At 35.8% G+C, this 20,757-nt stretch overlaps 1 protein-coding gene across 6 annotated transcripts in view; it reads right to left on the reverse strand.

The window, feature by feature from the left end:
- The window catches only part of LOC109055035 (DNA-binding protein SATB2-like), a 48,345-nt gene that overhangs the window by 18,503 nt on the left and 9,085 nt on the right, over positions 1 to 20,757 (reverse strand). For all 6 annotated transcript variants that reach the window (XM_042731463.1, XM_042731466.1, XM_042731465.1 and 3 more), the window contains 2 exons: positions 12,629 to 12,844; positions 8,926 to 9,108 (listed from right to left, as the gene is read on the reverse strand). In XM_042731463.1, the coding sequence (XP_042587397.1) occupies positions 8,926 to 9,108; positions 12,629 to 12,844 (399 nt within the window). The remainder of the gene's footprint in view (positions 1 to 8,925; positions 9,109 to 12,628; positions 12,845 to 20,757) is intronic.

The following is a 20,757-nucleotide window of genomic DNA, read 5'->3' on the forward strand; positions in this document are numbered from 1 at the left end:
ACTCCACTGAGTAGGCAGCTCCACCAAACCAGAACCAAACCTGGCACATGACATCACCACACCAGCACCCACTTACAGTAAAAATCAACATTAGAGGGCACACAAACATAATGATTGAAAGACAGTGAGACAAGAACATTGTGTGATTGGAAAGAGGGGATTGAGGTAGGTGGCAGACCAACGTAATTTACAGCATATGGCGAAATACATAATTATACACATAGTTCTTAAGTGACAAGGAAGTGTAGTGGGAAATGAGTCATATATTTATAATTTACGAAATTATTTACACTACCTGTGGGTTACTGCATCAAACATTTTGGAAATCATACATTTTGTTTTTCTTACTACTCATTTTCTACGGAGCTTCATCTTGTGCTATAAAAGCAGACAGCAAGAAACAATAGCACCAATGATAAGGCTTTATCTATTAAATACTTATCAGGTCAGGAAGAAGCACCTAACACACATACTGAGGGCCGCACCAATAACTGCGGGCCGAAGGGGCGCTTGTGGCTCTTTTACAGCCAAGGAATATATATAGAAAGCAGGAGCTCGTCTAGCACATCACTGCCTCTGACAATTACGTCCACCCCCAGTCCCCCTCTCCATTAATGGGCCGTCATAAACACAGGTCAATGATTGTATGATTAACCCAAATTGACTGTTATAAATGCCTCTTGTTGTGCAAAGGAAGAGACAAGCATTTATGGCTGAGGAGTAATCTGTAATCGGGGTGTCACTGTGAGACAAAGCCATATTTCTGAACGAAGCCGTCTGATTGTTTTGTAAATACTCCAGGTAACTAAGGCCGTCCTGCACTGACTCTTCTTCTACAGAACATAAAAGCAGTATAAATGTTAAAAGAATGTAAAAATGTTACAGTAAAAACCTGTAAACTGGATAACAGTAAATTCTCTTCTTAAATATGGTGAAAAATTTTTTGTAGATCTAACAGGACACTTAATTTAATTTTACAAAGTACACTTTTCATTTTAGGGTGAACTATCTCTTTAAAGTTGCATGGTGGTATTTCCTTTAAATATGCTGAACCTGAATAAGCTTACAGATCAGGATAAAAGCTAAGCAGCAGTGGCATCTACTGCCATAATTTTTTTCCAAGAACCACACTGTGCTATTAAAAATGAATTAGCTGAATCTATTATGCCCTCCGCTCTATTTATTTCCAGATGTCGCAATCATTGTCAAGATGCGCCGTACATGTAAACCGGACCCTGTGCTCTTTGCATTATTAACCATTTTCCAAACACTGCACACGTCCGTAAACACTTTTCAACACGCACTGCTCGTGTGCACGTGCTGTCGATGTACATCCCTTGCGCAAATGTAGATATTCAACACATCCGACAACAGGAAGTCAACTTGACCAAAAACGAAGGGTGTGCCATGAAGAGATACAAAACACAAACTCTCACACAAACATATTTCCCATGGTCTTAGGAGGGACTGACTGAAGCTGTGAAAACTAAACAATGCTAATCACATTACTATCCCCTAAATGAGACCCAGACGCTGCCCAGCTTCCCTCTCTTTCTTTCTCTTTTGTCTTTTTTTTGTGCTTTAGGCTGTTTGTGTCATCTGAAGAGCTCCAGCTGCTCAATCACACACAGACATGCCGATGGATCACTTACCTCCATCCAGACACTGTACTGCCATGCCACTGCTGCCACTAAAGCCTGATTGAATGAGTTAGTTTTGGACAGAATCTGCTTTCACAAATTAGCAAGGGCTCCATTGTTTCTCTCAGTGTTTTGACTAGAGAGAAGATAACAAGACATTCTGTGTGACCCATTCCACTGTTTTCTTCCACTATTGGCTGATTGTGGGAGCTTATCAGTGTCAGAATCTAAACAAGGCCAGTGTGTTTTTGCGGAGCCTTAGGCCCCTAGAATATCAACATGGGCCTCATTGGTTTATAAAATAGTCTTAATATAAAATAACAGAAAGAGCAACTGCAACGTTGTTTCTTTTAAGTACATCATACTGTATATTAATGCGTGCTTCTGTCTAACAGATTAAGTATAAATAAATTACAATTGTAAATAAAGAATAGGGTTGCAAAATTAGTTCAAGAAATATGGTACGAAAAATAAGGGTAATTAATTGAGGAAGAACTATATAAAAATGGATAAAGAAAAAAATATGGTACAAAATTAAATTTAAAAAGTATAAATAAAAATAAAATTAAATAGGTCCTATAAATATATAAAAACACATCAATATATAAATATATAAATTATAATTATAAACAAAAATATATCTATATACAAAGTAGATAGATTTGTCCTACTTCTTGTATTGTATTTCTCATCAGCAGTGCCTGAATTTCTTCCCCATATTATTCTTGAGAAAGCGTGACAAAAATTATGCTTTAACAGATGCTGTTTTTGCCATGCAAAAGTACTTTAAGCATTAAACGGTAAGCTAAAACAGCCTCAGTGTATGATTTATTTATTTATTGTTTTCCTTTTTTTCTGTCAAATATAAGTAAATTGTCAGGTTTTGCTACTTTTATTTATGTTATCAGGAGAATTTAATGATTATATTGGGAAAGGTCTAGGTTTGTCACTTACTTATAATTAATTTGTTATAAATTATTTTGTACATCTCCCAGTAAGTCAGGGTCCCAGATAACCACTACAAGAGAGGCTGACCCTGCTGGTGACCCTTGAAACTACAGTGAACTTCTATCCTCTGATATACACGCCTCTTGTCTTTATTCTAAAGGTATTTGTGGAAATGTATTCTCCAGACAGTGAGTTTAAGGAGAGAGGCAAGTCAGACAGATGAAGACAATTTGTGTGATTGGGCCACGCCCCCCTTTTAGATCTGTCCTCCTTTTTCAAGTCTGTGTTTATATTACTGGTTTTGCTTTGATTTTTGAGGGACATTGCTGTTTTGTCTCATGCAATGCTGAATGTATGCCCACTGCAGACTTCTTGAGTATTCCCACTTTGAGCAGTAGCATCATTTAAGACTGAACTGAGATGCTATTAATGCACTTTAAGCTAAGCAGTGATTAATTTAATTGCTGTAAGAGTTGAATGTCAGCGAGGTTACCCAATTCACATGTTAAGTGTTAAAGAGCTCACTGCAACCAATCTGAAAAAAAAGCAATGAACTCTGTTCTAATAAAAAGCGGTTAAATGTATTCCTATTTACAGTATGAGCTAGCATTATACAGAGTCTGTGGTAGTGTCATTAATGAATCATTTTTAACTTGGAAAGACTCTGTTCCTTGTCATTTTCCTCCCCCAGTACAAACCATTGTTCCCATTGCCACATTAAAATTCCTCCTCCCAGTGCTGGGCTTTCATGTGGTCGGCTGGTGGCTTGGCTAAAGCTTATGTGTATCCATACATACACACTCGCACACACAAACGCAACCTCACACACAGTCTGAAAATGTTCCTTAGCACACATACGCTATTCTGCAGAGCTAGTTTGGATAGATGCACTGAATTTGCTGTTCTGAATGGACGCCCCACTATATGAGTCATGAAGACCACAGACTGTTACAAAAAATAATTAATAATGTATCTATATAGATTTAATAAATCAAATAGGAAAGGCAGGCCTAAGAAATACTATCTGTCTTTCCAGAATGCACTGTATAATGGTTTTACTATGATATCCTAATATAAGCATCTTATATCTTTTATGATATCAGTATTTTGGTGGAAATACTATAGATTCATAAATGATCTTATGGGGGGCCCTGATTAATTTTTTTTAAAGGAATAGTTAACCCAAAAAATTCTGTAATCATTTACTTACCTTATTATTCCAAACATATATGACTTTCTTTCTTTTGTGAAACAAAAAAGGAGCAATTTTGAAAAATGTCAATATTTGGTTCTCATTCATACAGTAAAAGTCAATGGAGTCCAATGCTGTTTGAAAGAAGAAAATAAAATGCCTACAGGTTTAAAACAACAAGAGGGTGTGTAAATAATGTCAGAATGTTAATTTTTGTGTAAACTAAAAATCCCATTAACTAGCTTGACCAGCAAGCCCCCTTGATCAACCAGTGTCACCATAAAGACTTTGTGCTAAGATGATCAACCAGCTAGAGAAACAATATACTGACATAAATCAAACAGTCCTGGCCTTGGCTGTTTTTGGTTGTTTTTTGGTAACAGGTGAGTGAATCTACTACTACTTTTATTAATAGTAAGGCAGTTGAAGTCATAATTTCTAAATCTGGAATTAAAACCATTAGAAATAATATCAATATACCATAGACTTTTGAAATAATACTCATACCAAGCTCTTATATTAAAATAATGCATAGGCCTATAAACTCCAGATTATAGATTTATGGATTGGACAGATTCATTTTATTTGGAAGTTTAACCGTAATATAAAAGTATGCATGGGAAAGACCTGGCTGTCATAAATGACCAAACAAGACAGAGCACTGAAGACCCCTGGTAATAAAATTGACAAAACTAACTTGCTTCTGTTTGGCTGCCAGGTGTGTCGGATGGCAGATGGAAAGCTTACTTGCTTTGGTTATAAATCTAAAGGATTCGTTGAGGACAAAACAGTAAGAAATAGACTGAATATTCTGTCATAATTTACTCACTGTTATGTTTTTCCATTTTGCAGCTAGTTTACATTAGTTTGTGGTTCTTTTATTTTATTAATTTGGTTGTTTCTGAAGCATGACAGTAGTTGAAATGAACAGTCGTTGTATGAAAAAGAGCAGTGTTAATATTCTTTGAAAACTCTCCTGCAATTTTTCACAGAAAAAAGCATACAGGTTTAGAACCACATGAGCTAAATGATGCGAATATGCAAATTATGTGAAGGGACTGTTCGGCCTCTATCAGGCAACAGAGCGTATTTTCATCAAACTGGCCCAGTTCGACCCGCCGTGGCTGCATGTCAAACGTGGCAGCACAACAATGCACTTGTGCTGTAATCCATCACCACTGTTAATTGTCTGAAGCCTTAAAGTACAGGTCTGTCCATACGATTCTATAAAAGTACTCAGACCCTTATAATTGAAATAAACAATATCTCCCAGTTAATTACTGGTCAGGCTAATTAAAGAAAGGCAGCGGTGCTGGGAGAGCAGCTTAAATATACCACTACGAGAGAGCTATGCAGGACACAATTCAAACAGGGAGAAAATAGATGGGACTCTGTGTAATTTTGGTTGTGAACCGCAGAGGAAAAAATGTATAATTTAAGCCAGAAATTATTCATTTAACATAAACGCTTGCTTTAAAAACAAAAAGTATTCATTTGAGAGGAGAGTTCTCTTTCTCCCTCTCTCATTCTATCGCTCATTCTCTGCTCATTTTAGGAATAAACTGAAGTCAGTGCAGAGAATCTTGTTAGTATGTGTGAGTGAGTGTGGGAGCATCAATTCAGCCGTATCCCTCTCCTTTTATTTTATCTGGCCTCATCTGAACTGATCACTGTGAGGGTGTGTGGATTATATTGAGCCTAAATGGTTTGTTTTCCACTGCTGTCCTATCCTCCTCTGTGTCCTTTTGATATTGTTTTACGACCGTACAGAGGTGACCGCTTGTGTTTCTGTGTTTAGGGGGGTAGCGTCTGGGACTTCCTCACAGATGTGGCGCCATTGTGTGGGCCAGACAGGACTATTTTGCCTTTCCAATCATAATGCCGCTTCTATCAATTTGCATACTTGTTTAATTTTATAGCACAGAACGGTATTTTTGGAGGTTACGCAAATGGCTAGAGTCGCTGTGTGGGTAACATATTGATCTGTTTTTGACTCTTCAAAGGAATCTCTAAAGGGCGCTTCGAGTGAATTTAAAGACACACTGTTGACCTACGCGTGACTCATGTTTTTTTCTGTTTTTGTTACTACGTATATTTAGTTGTCAAAAAAAGAGAAAGGATGCTTATTTAACATTATTTTTGATGAATAACAAGCTGCAGTCACACACAAACACAACCACGCAGCATTTAATTTTAAAAACTACAATCACTACAAAAACGTAGCAGACATTTCATCAGCCTGACTTAAATGATCATTTAATTAAAGGTTGAAATGTGGCCTTCAATTTTCGCTCTCTGTTTTCTGACAATACTTTCAATAAACTGCAGCACCATCAAATCGCAAAACAAACTCTATTCTAGTCAGACGTACATATTGTGAACTGTGACTACAAATAATACATAAAAATGCCAAATGCTCAACCTATGAAGTAAATCGTGATGTCTTTTGTTACCGCGGATCAACATGAAGTAATGACTGTTTTAAATTTTCTTCATACTTCACAGAATACAAGAAAACTCTCAATCTTCTGGGAGATGACAATCATGTGTACAGCAATAAAGTAAAGCATTATATTGCTTCTTTGGACCAAACACTCATAAACATGCTCCATATACACACAAACACACACAGAAAATGAGTGAAGACCTCGAGCAGACACAAACACGCATTCCCACAAAGTTACCACATATGGACAAATACAGTTCACACACATCTTTTGGTGATGTGAAAGCAACGCATTCTTTGCCTCGCCATTTCCTTTGTTCTTGTTTAATGAGATTTTCAGACTGTCTGTGATTCAGTTATGTTGAACAAATGCCCTTCCTCCTCAGTGTTCTTAGACACATTAGCCCAAAACAGTATATCCTCCTGTCAACACAGCCAGACCTCCTCTCTGCACTCTCTCATGCCACTCTAATTGCTTTGAACTGTAAAGGAACTGAGTACTAGCGTACTGCTTACTGCATACTGTGCAATATATAATGCACACTGCTTAACATAGTGCCTGAAATATAACCGAAAGAGTAAGTTTTATGTAATGATTACAAAGATTAATTGCATGGCATCCAGTTATATCAGAAATAAATAAGATTCTTTTGCATTTTCATAAGTTTCATTTCATAATAACATTAATCAATGCATTAGGTATCACAAACTAGCAATGAACAGAAGTTTTACAGCATTTACAAATCTAGATTCATTTTAATTTATAAACATTGGGATTTCAAGTAGTATACATTATTATGAAGTATATGAATGAAATTTGTGAAAAGATGCACATTTTAGTATACTTTAAATAATATAATTTAAAAGAATATACTTTAAGCTGCAGTCCGTAAGTTTTGCCTCTTTGTCGCCATCTCTGTTTGAAATCCTGCAATTGCAGCTGTTTGTGGAATTATCTTCCTTGCGTGGGTTGTGCTCTGGGATGGCTCCAGTGCGGATGAATCTAATTTTTTGAGGAGTATGTGTGGCAGTCAGTCACCGCACTGGTGTGGATATTTACTGTACTTCGCAATCACAGATTCTAGCCTACGTCTTGGAATATATGACCCAAATAATAATTTTCAACGGATGTTGTCATCTGAACAAGTAAGTAACAAGTCTGCCACATTTGTTCTGACCAACTGAGGAAAAAAACATTGCAATAAATCACGCTACCAATGGTGATTTAATCTAAAGATTGGTTAGCTCATATTACATTAAACTGTGCAAATTATTATTGTTGTTATACTTTATTCTTAAATTATTAATTTTAACAACATCAGCATTGCGTGACTGTGTATATAGTGTGTATTAGCCTGTATATTTCATCCCATTGTCATACCATTCGAATTTCATATTAAGAAATTATTTTAACCCAAAAAGCTAATTATTCTCCCTTCGAACTTGTTGTCTTTAAATAACAAATCTTGTGTAATCCCAGGCTATCTGTAATCATATGGACTTTTAAAACTGGAATATAATTTAATTTCATTCATGTGTGTTTCATAAACACATAATCCTTTCAAAATGATAAATTTAATTATTCTAACTTCTGTGAGAAAAGGCTATAAACAATCTGCAACCTGCAGGATCCTCACATGCGATAGCCATAGCAGCCAGGACAACTTCTTTATGTTTACAGACCTGACGTAATGACGCAGCAGCATGCTTGAATTTCCCGTGAAAACCTAACAGTACCACTTAAATTTAAAAAAAGTTATTTTAAGCTAACCATTGTAAATCGGGCTAAAGTAAGGCGATAATTTTGAACACTGGCTGGTTATGTACTTGCTCAAATATTGATTTCAGATCATTTTTAACTAAAGAAAGTTACAGACTGCAACTTTAAGTGGGAAATAAATGTAATGTTTTCAGATACTTAATTGCATTTCATTGTTATTTAAATTGATATTTTGCAAATTAAACTGAAGAACATTTTATATGAAATTTCATAATTACTTTTATTGTCTTTGAAATATGGTTAAATTGAAGTGCCAAATGTACTGACAAACATTTATGATAAACAACAATATACTTCAATATAATTTCTATTGATTGCAATTTAGCACATTTAAAAAATATTAATTTTAAATGTACCATCAAATAAAACACTACGGATAAAATAAATAAATAATAATTATATTATAATCAAGTACTTTGCTTTATTATGTTATTATAAGATTATTAAAACAACAATATAAAATGTACTTTAAAGTAAATGTTTTAATTTGACATCATTACACAGTGCAGCGTTTTAAAAGTGTACTTAAGTGTGTTCGGAAAAAGTCATCAAAGTGTAATCTCTTTAAATACACTCAAGAAGCCTTTTTTTCCTTAAGACTATATTGCAGTTTTTCTTTTTTATACATTTAAGATTTAAATTATGCTACTAAGTGCACCTTCAATAACATTTAGCACAATTCTCTGTTAAAAAAGGGACTTTTATTAGAAATATTTTGGCATTAAAACATTTGGCAGCTTGTTAGTAAATCAAAATAAAATGTTGAAATACCTGATGTTGTTCTAATTTGTCACACTGGAAATGGAAGGTCAAGTTCCAGTAATTATTTTTATTTTATTTTATTAACTTTAATTAAATTTGTAAATTCATCAGCTGTTTTGAACATACACTCTTAAGTCTGGACCCATGTTGAACTCACCATGTGCCTGGGCTGCAGAACTGTGGGAGTATCCAAGGGCGAGTAGTGCAGTCTCAACCAGCTGAGTGAAGAGGATGTCTTTCCTGACCAGCACGAACTCGGCATGTTCCTCCCGACTCTCTCCGTCTGATATCATCCCTCCATCCACCTGCTCCACCACACAGAAGACTGGAATCATCAGACCTGCAATACAGGAGAGCAACACGGCATAGAAATCATTAGAGATGGTCAAGAGAGAAGAGCTGAATTGATTAATTAATATTTGCTAAAAATAAAGTCCAATGACTGAGCTGATATTCTACAAATGTGACTCATTTCCATAAAGTTTTTAAAAATATTCCTGTATAAATCTCATTTGCAACTAAAGCATGCCGTTATTTTGAATAGTCGCCATGTTCTTTTTACAAGAGAAGTGTTTTCATTAGAAATCATTAATGATAAATATGCTCATTACTTGCATTTGAATAAGGTGGCTAGGGTCAATCGCTTGTCTTAGGTTTCCCAGCCCAATGCAAATAGTCAACACGAACAAGCTGTTCAGATTGTGTAACAAACCAACCATCAAACCAGCTCCATTATACTTGATTAAAGTTATCATTTTTTATGGTGCCTCCCTTCACTTTGTCAGTGCAGCTGTGCTGATATGTCCTCAAGTCAACGGACTGCGTGCTAACGGCTGGGTCACTTAATAAAATTAGTTGCATGAGCCTCCAACGGATATGCAAACCTTTCTCCCTTCAGTGTTTGAGGTTATGGCTTAACACATTACTTTAGTATTGTTGACTTTGTTAACATTTTAGTTAAAAACATTTATGATTAACCTGTAAAATATGTTGGCAAGTGATTTGGTGGGTACAGAGTCCCATCTTTTAATGCGATGTCGAGATGCATAGTCATTCACGGCTTGTTGAGAAATAGTATGCGGTATCTAATGATGCCTGAAAAACACACATCCCACCCAAGTTTCCTCTGGTTAATCTAGGCCTAACCTATGCGTTGTTTCTTCAATTTCTCTGAAGTACTCAAAAGCTTTCTGACTATTAATTAATACCCCTTAGAAATTATAGGCTGAAAGCATTAGGCAAAATCCCAGATGTACTAATAAGAGCAGAGCAGTTCAAAATTCTCTCTTAATTTATGCACACACAAACACACACACACACACACACTTCCATGCAAATACATATACATTCACACACCGTTCCCCGAGCCCCTTGGTTTAATCAGTCAATTCCTATATTTCTATTTCCTTTCCATTAATCACTCTGGCTTCCAGTTCAGAATGCTCTTATGGAGTGAATTACAGGCCAGGGGCCAGTGCCAATTCAAGTAAGTGAATTTCCCCCAACAGGGAAATATAACTGTCAACACACAGCAGCTCCCAGCAGTCCCCTTCTCTCTTTCTCTCTTTCTTTCTAGCTCCCATGGGCTCATCCCTGTACCCTGTATGAGCACGGTTTCATCATCAAGATAACAGCATGTGTGTGAAGCCTGTGTCTGACTCATTTATGTGTGTGTGTGTGTGTGTGTGTGTGTGTGTGTGTGTGTGTGTGTGTGTGTGTGTGTGTGTGTGTGTGTGTGTGTGTTTTAATGCACATTAATGCCTAAGCATTTTATCTAGTTATAAAGTTTAACTCTACTGCTTTATATAAAGGTGTGACACTGCAGTTGACTAAAGTAACAATATTAAATATTAAAATATTTTGAAATATAGCAGTAAAGAACATACTGCAAGCAACAACAACAACAACAACAAAAAATAAGATACATTTAGTGCATTAGATAAAAATAATAATAGAATAAAAAAAGAAAGTATAAAGATAAAATTTCTGCATTAACAATATTACATAAAGTTTATTCCATTGGCAAACTGTTTTAAAATAATTTGCTAAAGGAGTAAAATACAAACTTAATTAAAGCTATATTTCCTGCAAACCAGTTTTAAAGCCTTTTTTGCAAGTAAATTCATCTTGTTTTAGATACTTTAGCTGGATAAAAAGAAACGCCAGCCCCCCACTCCCCCCCAAAAAAAATAAAAAATAAAACATGACTTTTAAAATGATTTTTAGCATTACAGGCATGTGTCTGAGTGATTCTGGTTCCATGTCTGTTTCGTGTGTGGCCCACTCTTCAGAGTTCCATTGTGGTTTGGAGAAGACAACCTCTGATTAAAATTAACCATTTGGCCAATCTGCCAGTGCAAAGGAAGAGAAAGCCCCGCTACTTTCCTCTTCTACCTATTCCAGAACATTTTTAAGAAATGTTTGTTGACTTAGATATTTTGTCAAATCAAATCTGCCTCAGAGGTGTACAGCCAGATACTCACACATACACACAATCACGAACAAACACACAGTATGTGTTGTTAACGTTTTGGCCTCTAAAAAATCTAATCTATATCTGATATGTGGCTTTATGATTGGCTACACACATTGTTCACTGTCAAGGTGAATAACAGCTTGACCTTGGTGACTTTTTGGCCCAATGTGAGATATATTACACTTTTGCTGGGGCTGTGTGTTACTGGACAAAGACTGTATATTTCATTAGAAAAAAATGCATTACTCCTTTATTGTGAGGACTACACCATGTTAACTGTACGTGGGTCGTTGACATATCTGAAGCAGTAACAGCAGTATCCTGCAGTATGGTATGCTACACATCTAAAACTATAATACAACACACACACACACACACACAGACACACTACCATTCAGAATTTTGGGTTGGTTTTATATAATTATTCTCTTATGCTCACCAAAGCTGCATTTATTTGATCACAACATAGTAAAACCATTAATATTTTGAAATAATATATTTTAAAATCTAATTTATTCAGCAGCCTTTACTCCAGTCTTCAGTGTCACATGACCCTTAATTTAAATATACTTATTTGGTGCTCAAGCAACATTTCCTACTATAATCTATGTTGAAAAAAGTTGTGCTGCTATCATATTACGATTAATTTTACAAAAGGATTATTAAATGACCTTTGTTTCTTAGGAGAAATACAAACTGTTGATATTTTTGCCCTGATTTTATTTTAAGAAGTATAATGCCTAATAAATTCAAGTCTCTACTTGAACACCAAATAAATAAACTTGTCTTATTAAAGAAATAATTGCAATATCTGACGTCCTTTTTTATGAAAACCTTGATGCTGAATTAAAAAAGTTAATGTCCATGTTATGTGTCAACAACCCAAGTGTAAAAACACATTTAAAAGATATCCAGTAATCACAGCTGCGACCACACCACTGTATGTGGCAATTCGTTGGGGTCACTGTAATCAATATGACCCCCCTTCTGACACACGCTACTGTTGCAGTCAATAACTGGCTAAGGGGAATAAATCAGGTTTACTTAATTCACTGAGCTTATAGTGGCCACAACACTCCTGTAGCTGAACTACAGTGGAGTATGGGATTAAATTGATTAAACCTTGCACTATTGACAGCTCTTTTAATAATGTCAGATAAAATTAAGCACCAGGCTAAATGCATAGCTAGATGTGCAGTTTTGATGTTTATTCATTTTTTTAAGCGTTGACAATTATCTCACTAATTAAAAAACAATATATTTGTTGAAGCAGTGGTTAGAATTTGTGCTCTAGGCACATTAAGCTGTGGTGCTAGTGTGTGGTCTTGCAGAAGAAAAACATATAATATAAATGTAGTGACAGTTAAGGTTGTGAGTGTCTTACCACCGAGAGGTCTCTGTGGGGCCCCATTGTGGCGACTGCGGTGACCTGTGGGACTGCCGTTGAGCTCTAGACGGCCCATCTTTGGAGGGGGGGCACCGATATCAGGACTGCTGCTCCCACGTCGCTCGGGGCTCTCCCGTAAACGAGGGCTCTCTCCTCCGCCACGCTCCATCCCCCTCCACATTACAGGGGGAACCCCAGCCAGAGGATAAGGACCTGAGACAAAGAGAGGGGGAGACAGAGACCTAATGAAATCTCAGCAAATATCAATGCATACACTTGAACATCATTAGATGTATAGTCAACAACAAAAATAATGAGTTGGAAAAACTATGGGGGACTTAATTATATCACGATATAATTTTTTTTTTTTATTATTATTTTTTTTTAAATATCATGGTATAATAATAAAAAAAATTCTTATAAAACATTTTTTATGCATATCTCTAAATGTCTAAATCATAAATTGCCCCCACCCCCCCAGAAAAAAACAATTGTGTCCTCACCATGAAAATGATAATCCAAAAAACCTTAAAGCAAACCAATTGAGATAAAAATTTAAATTAAGATCAAATTTTATTTAATCTATGCATTTAGCCTATTTTATTTAAGATAAAAGAATATTAAAAGAATATTAGCAAAGGTCTAAATAACAAATTCAACTCTATTAACATTTTTCTTCAGAAAACTCTCAAATCAAAAGATTCCCTTTTGTTGACTCTTAAACAAACCGAACAACTGGGGCTAAAAGACATCAAACTCTATGTCCTAAAATACAGAGAATTGTTTAAGAGGACGCTGGCATTTTATCAACACTATCAGCAAACAAAAAAGCAGAGGCCCAGGGTCTCGTTCTGCTCCAGCGTCTGGGGAATGTAAACTAATGTGTATGTGCATTTAAATGTGACAGACTTCTGGGCAAATACGAAAGCAAAGATGCTCAAAATGTTTTCATGAATTATTAAGTTACTTTAAGTTGTTCAAATGATATCTGTGTGTGCATGTGTGCAAATATAGTATTTCTGAATGCACATAGCGCTCCATGGGGACAACTTTCAGGACTCTATGTTTTTCAGCCGAACCTTTAATATTGGTAATGTCCATCAGAGTCAGTGCCAGGTTGTATTGAGCCCATGCCAAAAGTTAAAAACTAGGAACAAACTCCCCACTGGAATGCTTTTATTTGAATATTACTTCCTAAATACAGAGGGATTCTGATGGATGGATGCATGGATGGATGGATGGATGGATGGATAGATAGATAGATAGATAGATAGATAGATAGATAGATAGATAGATAGATAGATAGATAGATAGATAGATAGATAGATAGATAGATAGATAGATAGATAGATAGATAGATAGATAGATAGATAGATAGATAGATAGATAGATAGATTTCAGTGTCCACCCTCACTGCTATTCTTCTCACAGTGGTTATGCAGAAAACATTATTCTTTTCTCTGGCCCTGAAGAGAAAAACATCATCATGGAACATAAAAAAGTCCAAAGAGAATTACAAGCTGGAGCTAAATTTTCAAAATGAATAATAAATTAAAAACATTAGCCTCTGCGTGATTAAAAACCTAATGCGGGTCCAGAAATCAAGTGTCTGAATTCTTTAGAGTTTAATAAGCGGGTGGGAGGAAAAACACTTTAAGAGCATATGAATGGAAAGAAATGTGTTAGTGTGCTGCTGAGGGAACAAGAACTGATGGTCCACACTGTACTTACACACACACACACACACACACAGAGGAAAGAGATTTACAGAGCCTATGAGACAGTTTAATAGAGCTCAAGTGTGAACAATACACTACAACAACGGACATGCATGCTTATGAAAACACACTCACACGTATATACAAAATTAATAGCACCCATTAAACACAGCTTTCCAATTAAAACTGATATTCCCTCAGTGTACATACAGCTATTATTTCTCATTTCTCTTGTTCTAGTCATGTCAAAGTTTTCAAAATGGATCAAAGTTTGAAAATACTACACTTCAGTAACAATAAGAGGATAAGGTCCTAAACTATAACAGATACATCCCACCGCTATGTGTAAAATCACTGTGATCCACTTTAACTGTATAAGGCGAACAGATCTGCATTTAATTAACAGCTCGTCTACGAGGGCTTGCCCATTAGACTTGAAGTCCCAGGAGTGAAATAAAATCTCTGCACAAAAAGTGTCTCGAGATGTTTCAGATACTTGCACGGAACTGGGCGAGAAATCTGACGGATGAAACCGCAAGCGGACACAATGGTCATTGTACTTGATGCGTTCATTGCCATCAGTGACGCTGAGAGCTTTTCATCTGTTTGCCTGCAAGTTGCACTGTATTACCAACCCCTAAAATCTTTTATCGGTGTCAGTTCATCTGGCACTGATGGGTTGTTTTTGTTCCCTCCTTCACTGGGCTTCACAGGTCTAAACCTGCTTGATTTTAATGAGTCTTCCGATCCCAATCAAGACCTTGTCTGAATCGTTTCTCCCATCTCTATGCCAATCTCTCTCGCTCTCTCTCTATCTTTCTGATCCTCCTCCACCCCGGCAAATATTTGATGGGAAGATAAAACCAGCTCCAGTGTGTCTGCCCGTCACCCACGTATGGAGATGGCAGTGGCTATGCAAAGACTGTAAGTACTGTAAAAGTTTCTTCTTGTCAATACACACCTGCTGTAACCAATCAATACAGTATGGAAGAGGCACTCTTACAATTATGATACACTACTTTGGATACTTTTGCAACAAACTACTGTGATTCAAGGTTTTGAAATTCATGAACTCAAATGTGAGGTGAAAGAGATTGTGTGATTATGCTGGTAAAAGCTCTGTAATTCAGCACCACAAGATCTCATCCAGATTTGCTGAGCTAATGGTGAGACAGCTTCATCAAAGCTTTATCAACAGAGAGAGTATTCCTCTATTTCATCAACAGACTGGAAAAAATTACTGAATGACTAATTTATTTATTTCTAAATTAAAACGAACCATTAGAAGATTATAAAGCATAAATGGGACAGTTATTAATAAAAGAACACTGCCACTGTAATTTCAATTTCAATTCATCACATGAATTACATTAGGTTATTAAAGGGAGAGTTCAACCAAAAATGAGCATATTGTCATCATTTATTTACCCTCTTTTTTGTAGAACACAAAATAAGATATATTGAAAATGTTAATGTCGTCGTTTTAATTCTTTTTTATTCTCCACAGAAGGAAAAAAAAGTCATGCAAGTTTGGAACAACATGAAGGTATATAAATGATGACGGAGTTTAATTTAATTTACAGTCATCATAAAAGTGTGATTGGACTTGTTTAATCCCTGTCCTTCCAACTGTACAACATCAATTAGAAATAGAGATAAATGTCTAATCAGTGCAAGTTTCAAGAATAATCAACAAAGATTATGAAGATAAAAAAATAAAAGCAAGATCTTGTTTCGAGATTAAGAAATAGCTTACAGTAAGGTGATTATTAGCAGGAAGAACTATGAAATACAGGTTATATCATTTAAAATAGTACAGCTATTTTATAGCTATGCTAATAAAAAGCATACATAATAACCAGCCCACTTGACAAATGACACGCAACATGAAACTGAAAGATACACAGCACCTTACATTTGAGTGTTTTACCAACAGGTATTCACAACCAGATACACGGCTCCATTTTTATTTGTAATGCTTGCAGCCACACATTACAAACATAACTAATGACTGTTATGTTTAGGGGTAGATGAGAGAAGCCAGACGAGGGAGTGGAACAGAACTCCGATCCCATGAGACTCAAATTTCCAAACTACGACGACCACACTGCAAAGACTCTCTCCTAAGCATGCGATATACATTTTCTGCTAACCCTCCTCTCCCCTCCACATTGCACTCTTTTCTTTGGCAGTGAGAGTGGCCTCTGCCAGTTGTACCACACACAGGAAACTGAGGGCAGTAAACGACACACTGCTGATCTGACTATACTCACACTGTCAGTCAGTATACACAGAGAAGAGAACAATATTGAGAGACGCTGAGAAAAAAGGCAGAAGGTTGGGAAAAGAGAAGGAGAAATATGGACTACAAAAATGACATAAAAAGCAATTTCACAAATTAGGTACGGAAAAGACTGTTTGGCAGGACAAGAGTGTCCAATTTCTCGCTCGTTTCCAACTCAGAGTAATAAAAGCCCTTTACCCGACAACAGTTAATAACAACTAATAGGGACACGCATGCAAATGAGCGATGAGATAAAGCTGTGTGTTGTTCAGAACCTGGTGGTATTGTGGTATCTCTGTGTTGACGACATGTTAAGGCGTCAACCTTATTGACCAGGGAATAGGGCTGTGATACTCATTTATTGCAGGGTTATTAAAGCATCGGCTCAGTCAGGGTACAGATAAAGCAGGTGAAGATGGTTGAGGGATTCGCATTGAAGGCCCCTCGGTGTCTCACAGGTGTGTGCGTTGGGAAGGGAAGAATACATAGATAGCAGCTTATCACCCATGAATTTGATGACAGATCAAACTGTAACCAAGACAGATGATTACTCTGGAAATATACATAGTAAGACAAGCTCGATACTGAGACTTCCTTGGATATATGAGTAAATATATATGATTATGATTATATGAAATAAAAAGTGACATCATGTAAGATAGAAGGGAATAAGTGTTCATAAGATATTACTGAATTGAGAAAAAGTGGCAAATACAGTTGCCATAATGTGGGTGTGTGCAAATGTACTGGACATGTGTGGAGAATATGTCGATTCAGATATGAAGAGAAGGTTCGAAAGATCTTCCGGAAAGTATGTTTAGTTTGCTAATAAACATCTTAGACAGTAAAAGATAAAGAGTGAGCAGCAGTTTATTATGTTCTCCCTAAATCCCTTGCTCTCTGACTCGCACAAAAACGGACAAACACAAGTGTGCACAAACACTCAACACACAGAAACCACAGAGCAGGCTCACTGCTCTGACACTTCCAGGGACCACACATTGACTCACAAAAATCACACATGGTAGACTACACTGAGCAGAGCTATAAAACACACATGAACACACACACACACACACACAGAGAGAGAGAGAGAGAGAGAGAGAGAGAGAGAGAGTGACTGCGGTCTGGATTTAGGTATGTAGTGTTAAATGGTTTGATATATATAAATACATAGGCTAAGGGCTAGCTGTCACACAGGAAAGTTGTCACAAGGATTAAATCTCAGTAAGGTTTTGTCAAAAATCAAGTTACAAAAAATGTGTTATTTTATAAGGTTTTATAAGTGGTTTTATAAGGTTTTAAACCCATCTAAATCAGAATATTTTTGTGAATTCCATCCTCCAAACAAAACTTTCAAAAAACTTTTTATACCAATAATACCATGTTTGCATATTCAAGTGAGAGTCAACTAGCCTACATAATGACATTTGATGTGAAAGGCTGAGTGGTGCCCTCAGGACTACAAGGCTGTAATAAATTTCAAGTTGTCATATGTTTAAAAAAAAAAAAAGAATAATAAAAAAAGGTTTTTACTAAACACAATATTTTTTGGTCAAAACAATAACTTGATATTTGTACAATGTAGGCCTACATTTCACACTTTTGCTGTTTTTTTTTTATTATTATTATGCTGTTACTATTTGAATTTTACAAAAAAAAAAAAAAAAAAAAAACTATTAATTAAAATACAAAGTTAGCTGATGGGGTGCTTAATATCAGCTTTAACTGTGACAACTTACCCACATAATGAGAAATGAACTGCATGAACAGTATCTTTCCATGGGCAATAACGATCGAAATAATAGCTTTCGTCTTAGCCAAGACTTGATGTATGCAATCCAGAAGCAGACTGAAAAAAAAAATATATCTCTGAGAAAAAATTACTGAAGAGAAAACAGGTGTAGTTATTTATTTAAAATAAAAATAAAAAAATAATAATAGTGTTAAACATAATAAATCTACCAAATTCTAATGTCATCAAACTGGAAGGAATCGCGTTCAAGTCCAAGTTAGTACCTAGGCCTTGACGAGCTATTTGCGGCGAATTAATATTAAGCCTATTCTACTAAACGAATATTTCTGGTCCAGCGAGCTGGTCGGGCGATATAGTGTTCCAATCCTGCTAAGACACATAACAGCAATGACACAAACACCTGTTAACCTCACAAATGTGCATCTGCGAATCACTGTTCGGAAATGTTTTTCATTTTCTCAGGGACAATATATTCCAGCGGAAGAATAACGTTTCAAGTAGGCTATTTGCATAATAAATAGGCTAATATCTGTCAAATATCAGTATTATGAAGTAGCCGGTTTATAAAAGCAACAAGGCAATGCTATATTGAAATAGGCTCATTGGGTTTCTCGCTGTGTGAAGGTTATTGTTTATTTATTTTGACATTTCTAGGCACCTAAAAACTGTACCCGCCTTCCATATAAAGACAAAATAATTAACAGGTATTGTGAGTATAGACTAAAGTAAATAGGATCTGGCGCTGAACTCTCCCTGAAGTCCCTGAAGGTATAGGGCTGGAGAAAACATGCCGTGAATAAATGCTGGATTTGATCCATTTTGATGGGCTCCCCAAAGCGCGAGATTAAAGTATCCTCGGAGGCTTCCATCTATTGCAAAATTACTGAGACGTATAGAGCCTCTCTGTTACGGAGACTAATAAACGTTTTGTTTTTCCTTTTGGTCCTGGTTAAGAAAACGTCTCCGTTGGCTATGGGGGCCAAGTTGTGGAAATGAATAATGGATACATCAATGTAACTTTAAAAAGAAACAGAATGATCTCTACCGCTGATGGCAGCTATATAGCAACCATACCTCCCTTTTGCACAGGCATGATTTTGTGAGTGACTCTTCAAATACACTGCTGTAAAGTTTTAAAGTTATGTATACATAACTCGGGAGTTTGAACTGACAGGGGGAAAAATATCGCATGTAATACAATAACAAATCATGTGCACTCGGCATGTGTTTTTTTTTTTTCGTTTTTTTGATTTAACTATTTACTTCAGAGTTCAGAGTCTAATAATATAAAAACATTCTACTCCATTGTCGCTCAATTTACAAATAAACATTACTTTAAAATACAACACATTCACAACTATTTCATTTCATTTCTTTCTTTCTTTATTTTTTTTCGATTTAGTTAACTTCCATCATCCTTATATTAAAGAGAAATCCACGGGTTCTGTATGAAAAGGGCTCAGTCTCTTTCACATCAAAGATGTGTAGGCCTACTCTTAAAGAGAAATATTGTGCGTTCTGGAAAAACAGTGACATGAAATCTTTGACTTTTTACCGAGTACTTCTGCCCCCAAATGATTCAGACTAACTGCTACTTAAGCAAACGCAGATCACAGGTTTATTTCGTCTCATTGCAATTAATTCTAACTTAATAATAAATTAAAGTAAATATCTTGAACTTTCAAATGCTTATAAAAATGCATTGTCTGGTTGTTTTATTCTGATTTATAATGTGCTGCATGTCTTTGTTAGATTTTACACCTAAATTACTGTCTTTATAGAGCTTCCAGACTCACTTAATATAATAATAAAATATAATTAAATAAATGCTAAATATAATTTAATCTAGATTAATCTGTTTTAATTTAATCGAAAGAGAAGAGTGTAACAGTAATCTCTGTTAAATAAAACGATCATAATATCATGCCCGATCTTTTGCTTCAGGTTCCCCTTTTAAAGGCTGCTTCTCTTCATAAAAAAATAGAAACTCAATCAGCAGTTGTTTAACAACGTGAAGTAGGCCTACTTAAAAAGTGCAGGGTTTTACAAAACATAAACAATTAAATATTATCTAGCTTATTTTTATGTATACTACCACACGTGACAACCTTCTTAAACTACAGAAAAAACAGCGATGCAATAACAATATAGCTAAACGAAAAAAAAAACGCGGGTAAACAAACCATGAGCGTCAATTTCTCAAGGCTGAAAATTATTTGACACATTGAACAGAATAAAAGCTTTGTTTTTAATAATAGAATATCATTTTCGAAATCAAGTCTCAGATTCCTCTCATGGAAGAAAAAAATCTGAAAATGCCAATTACACACACACACACACACACACACACACAAACATACACACGACT

Source organism: Cyprinus carpio, chromosome B9, assembly GCF_018340385.1.
Source record: "Cyprinus carpio isolate SPL01 chromosome B9, ASM1834038v1, whole genome shotgun sequence".
NCBI classification, from domain to species: Eukaryota; Metazoa; Chordata; class Actinopteri; order Cypriniformes; family Cyprinidae; genus Cyprinus; species Cyprinus carpio.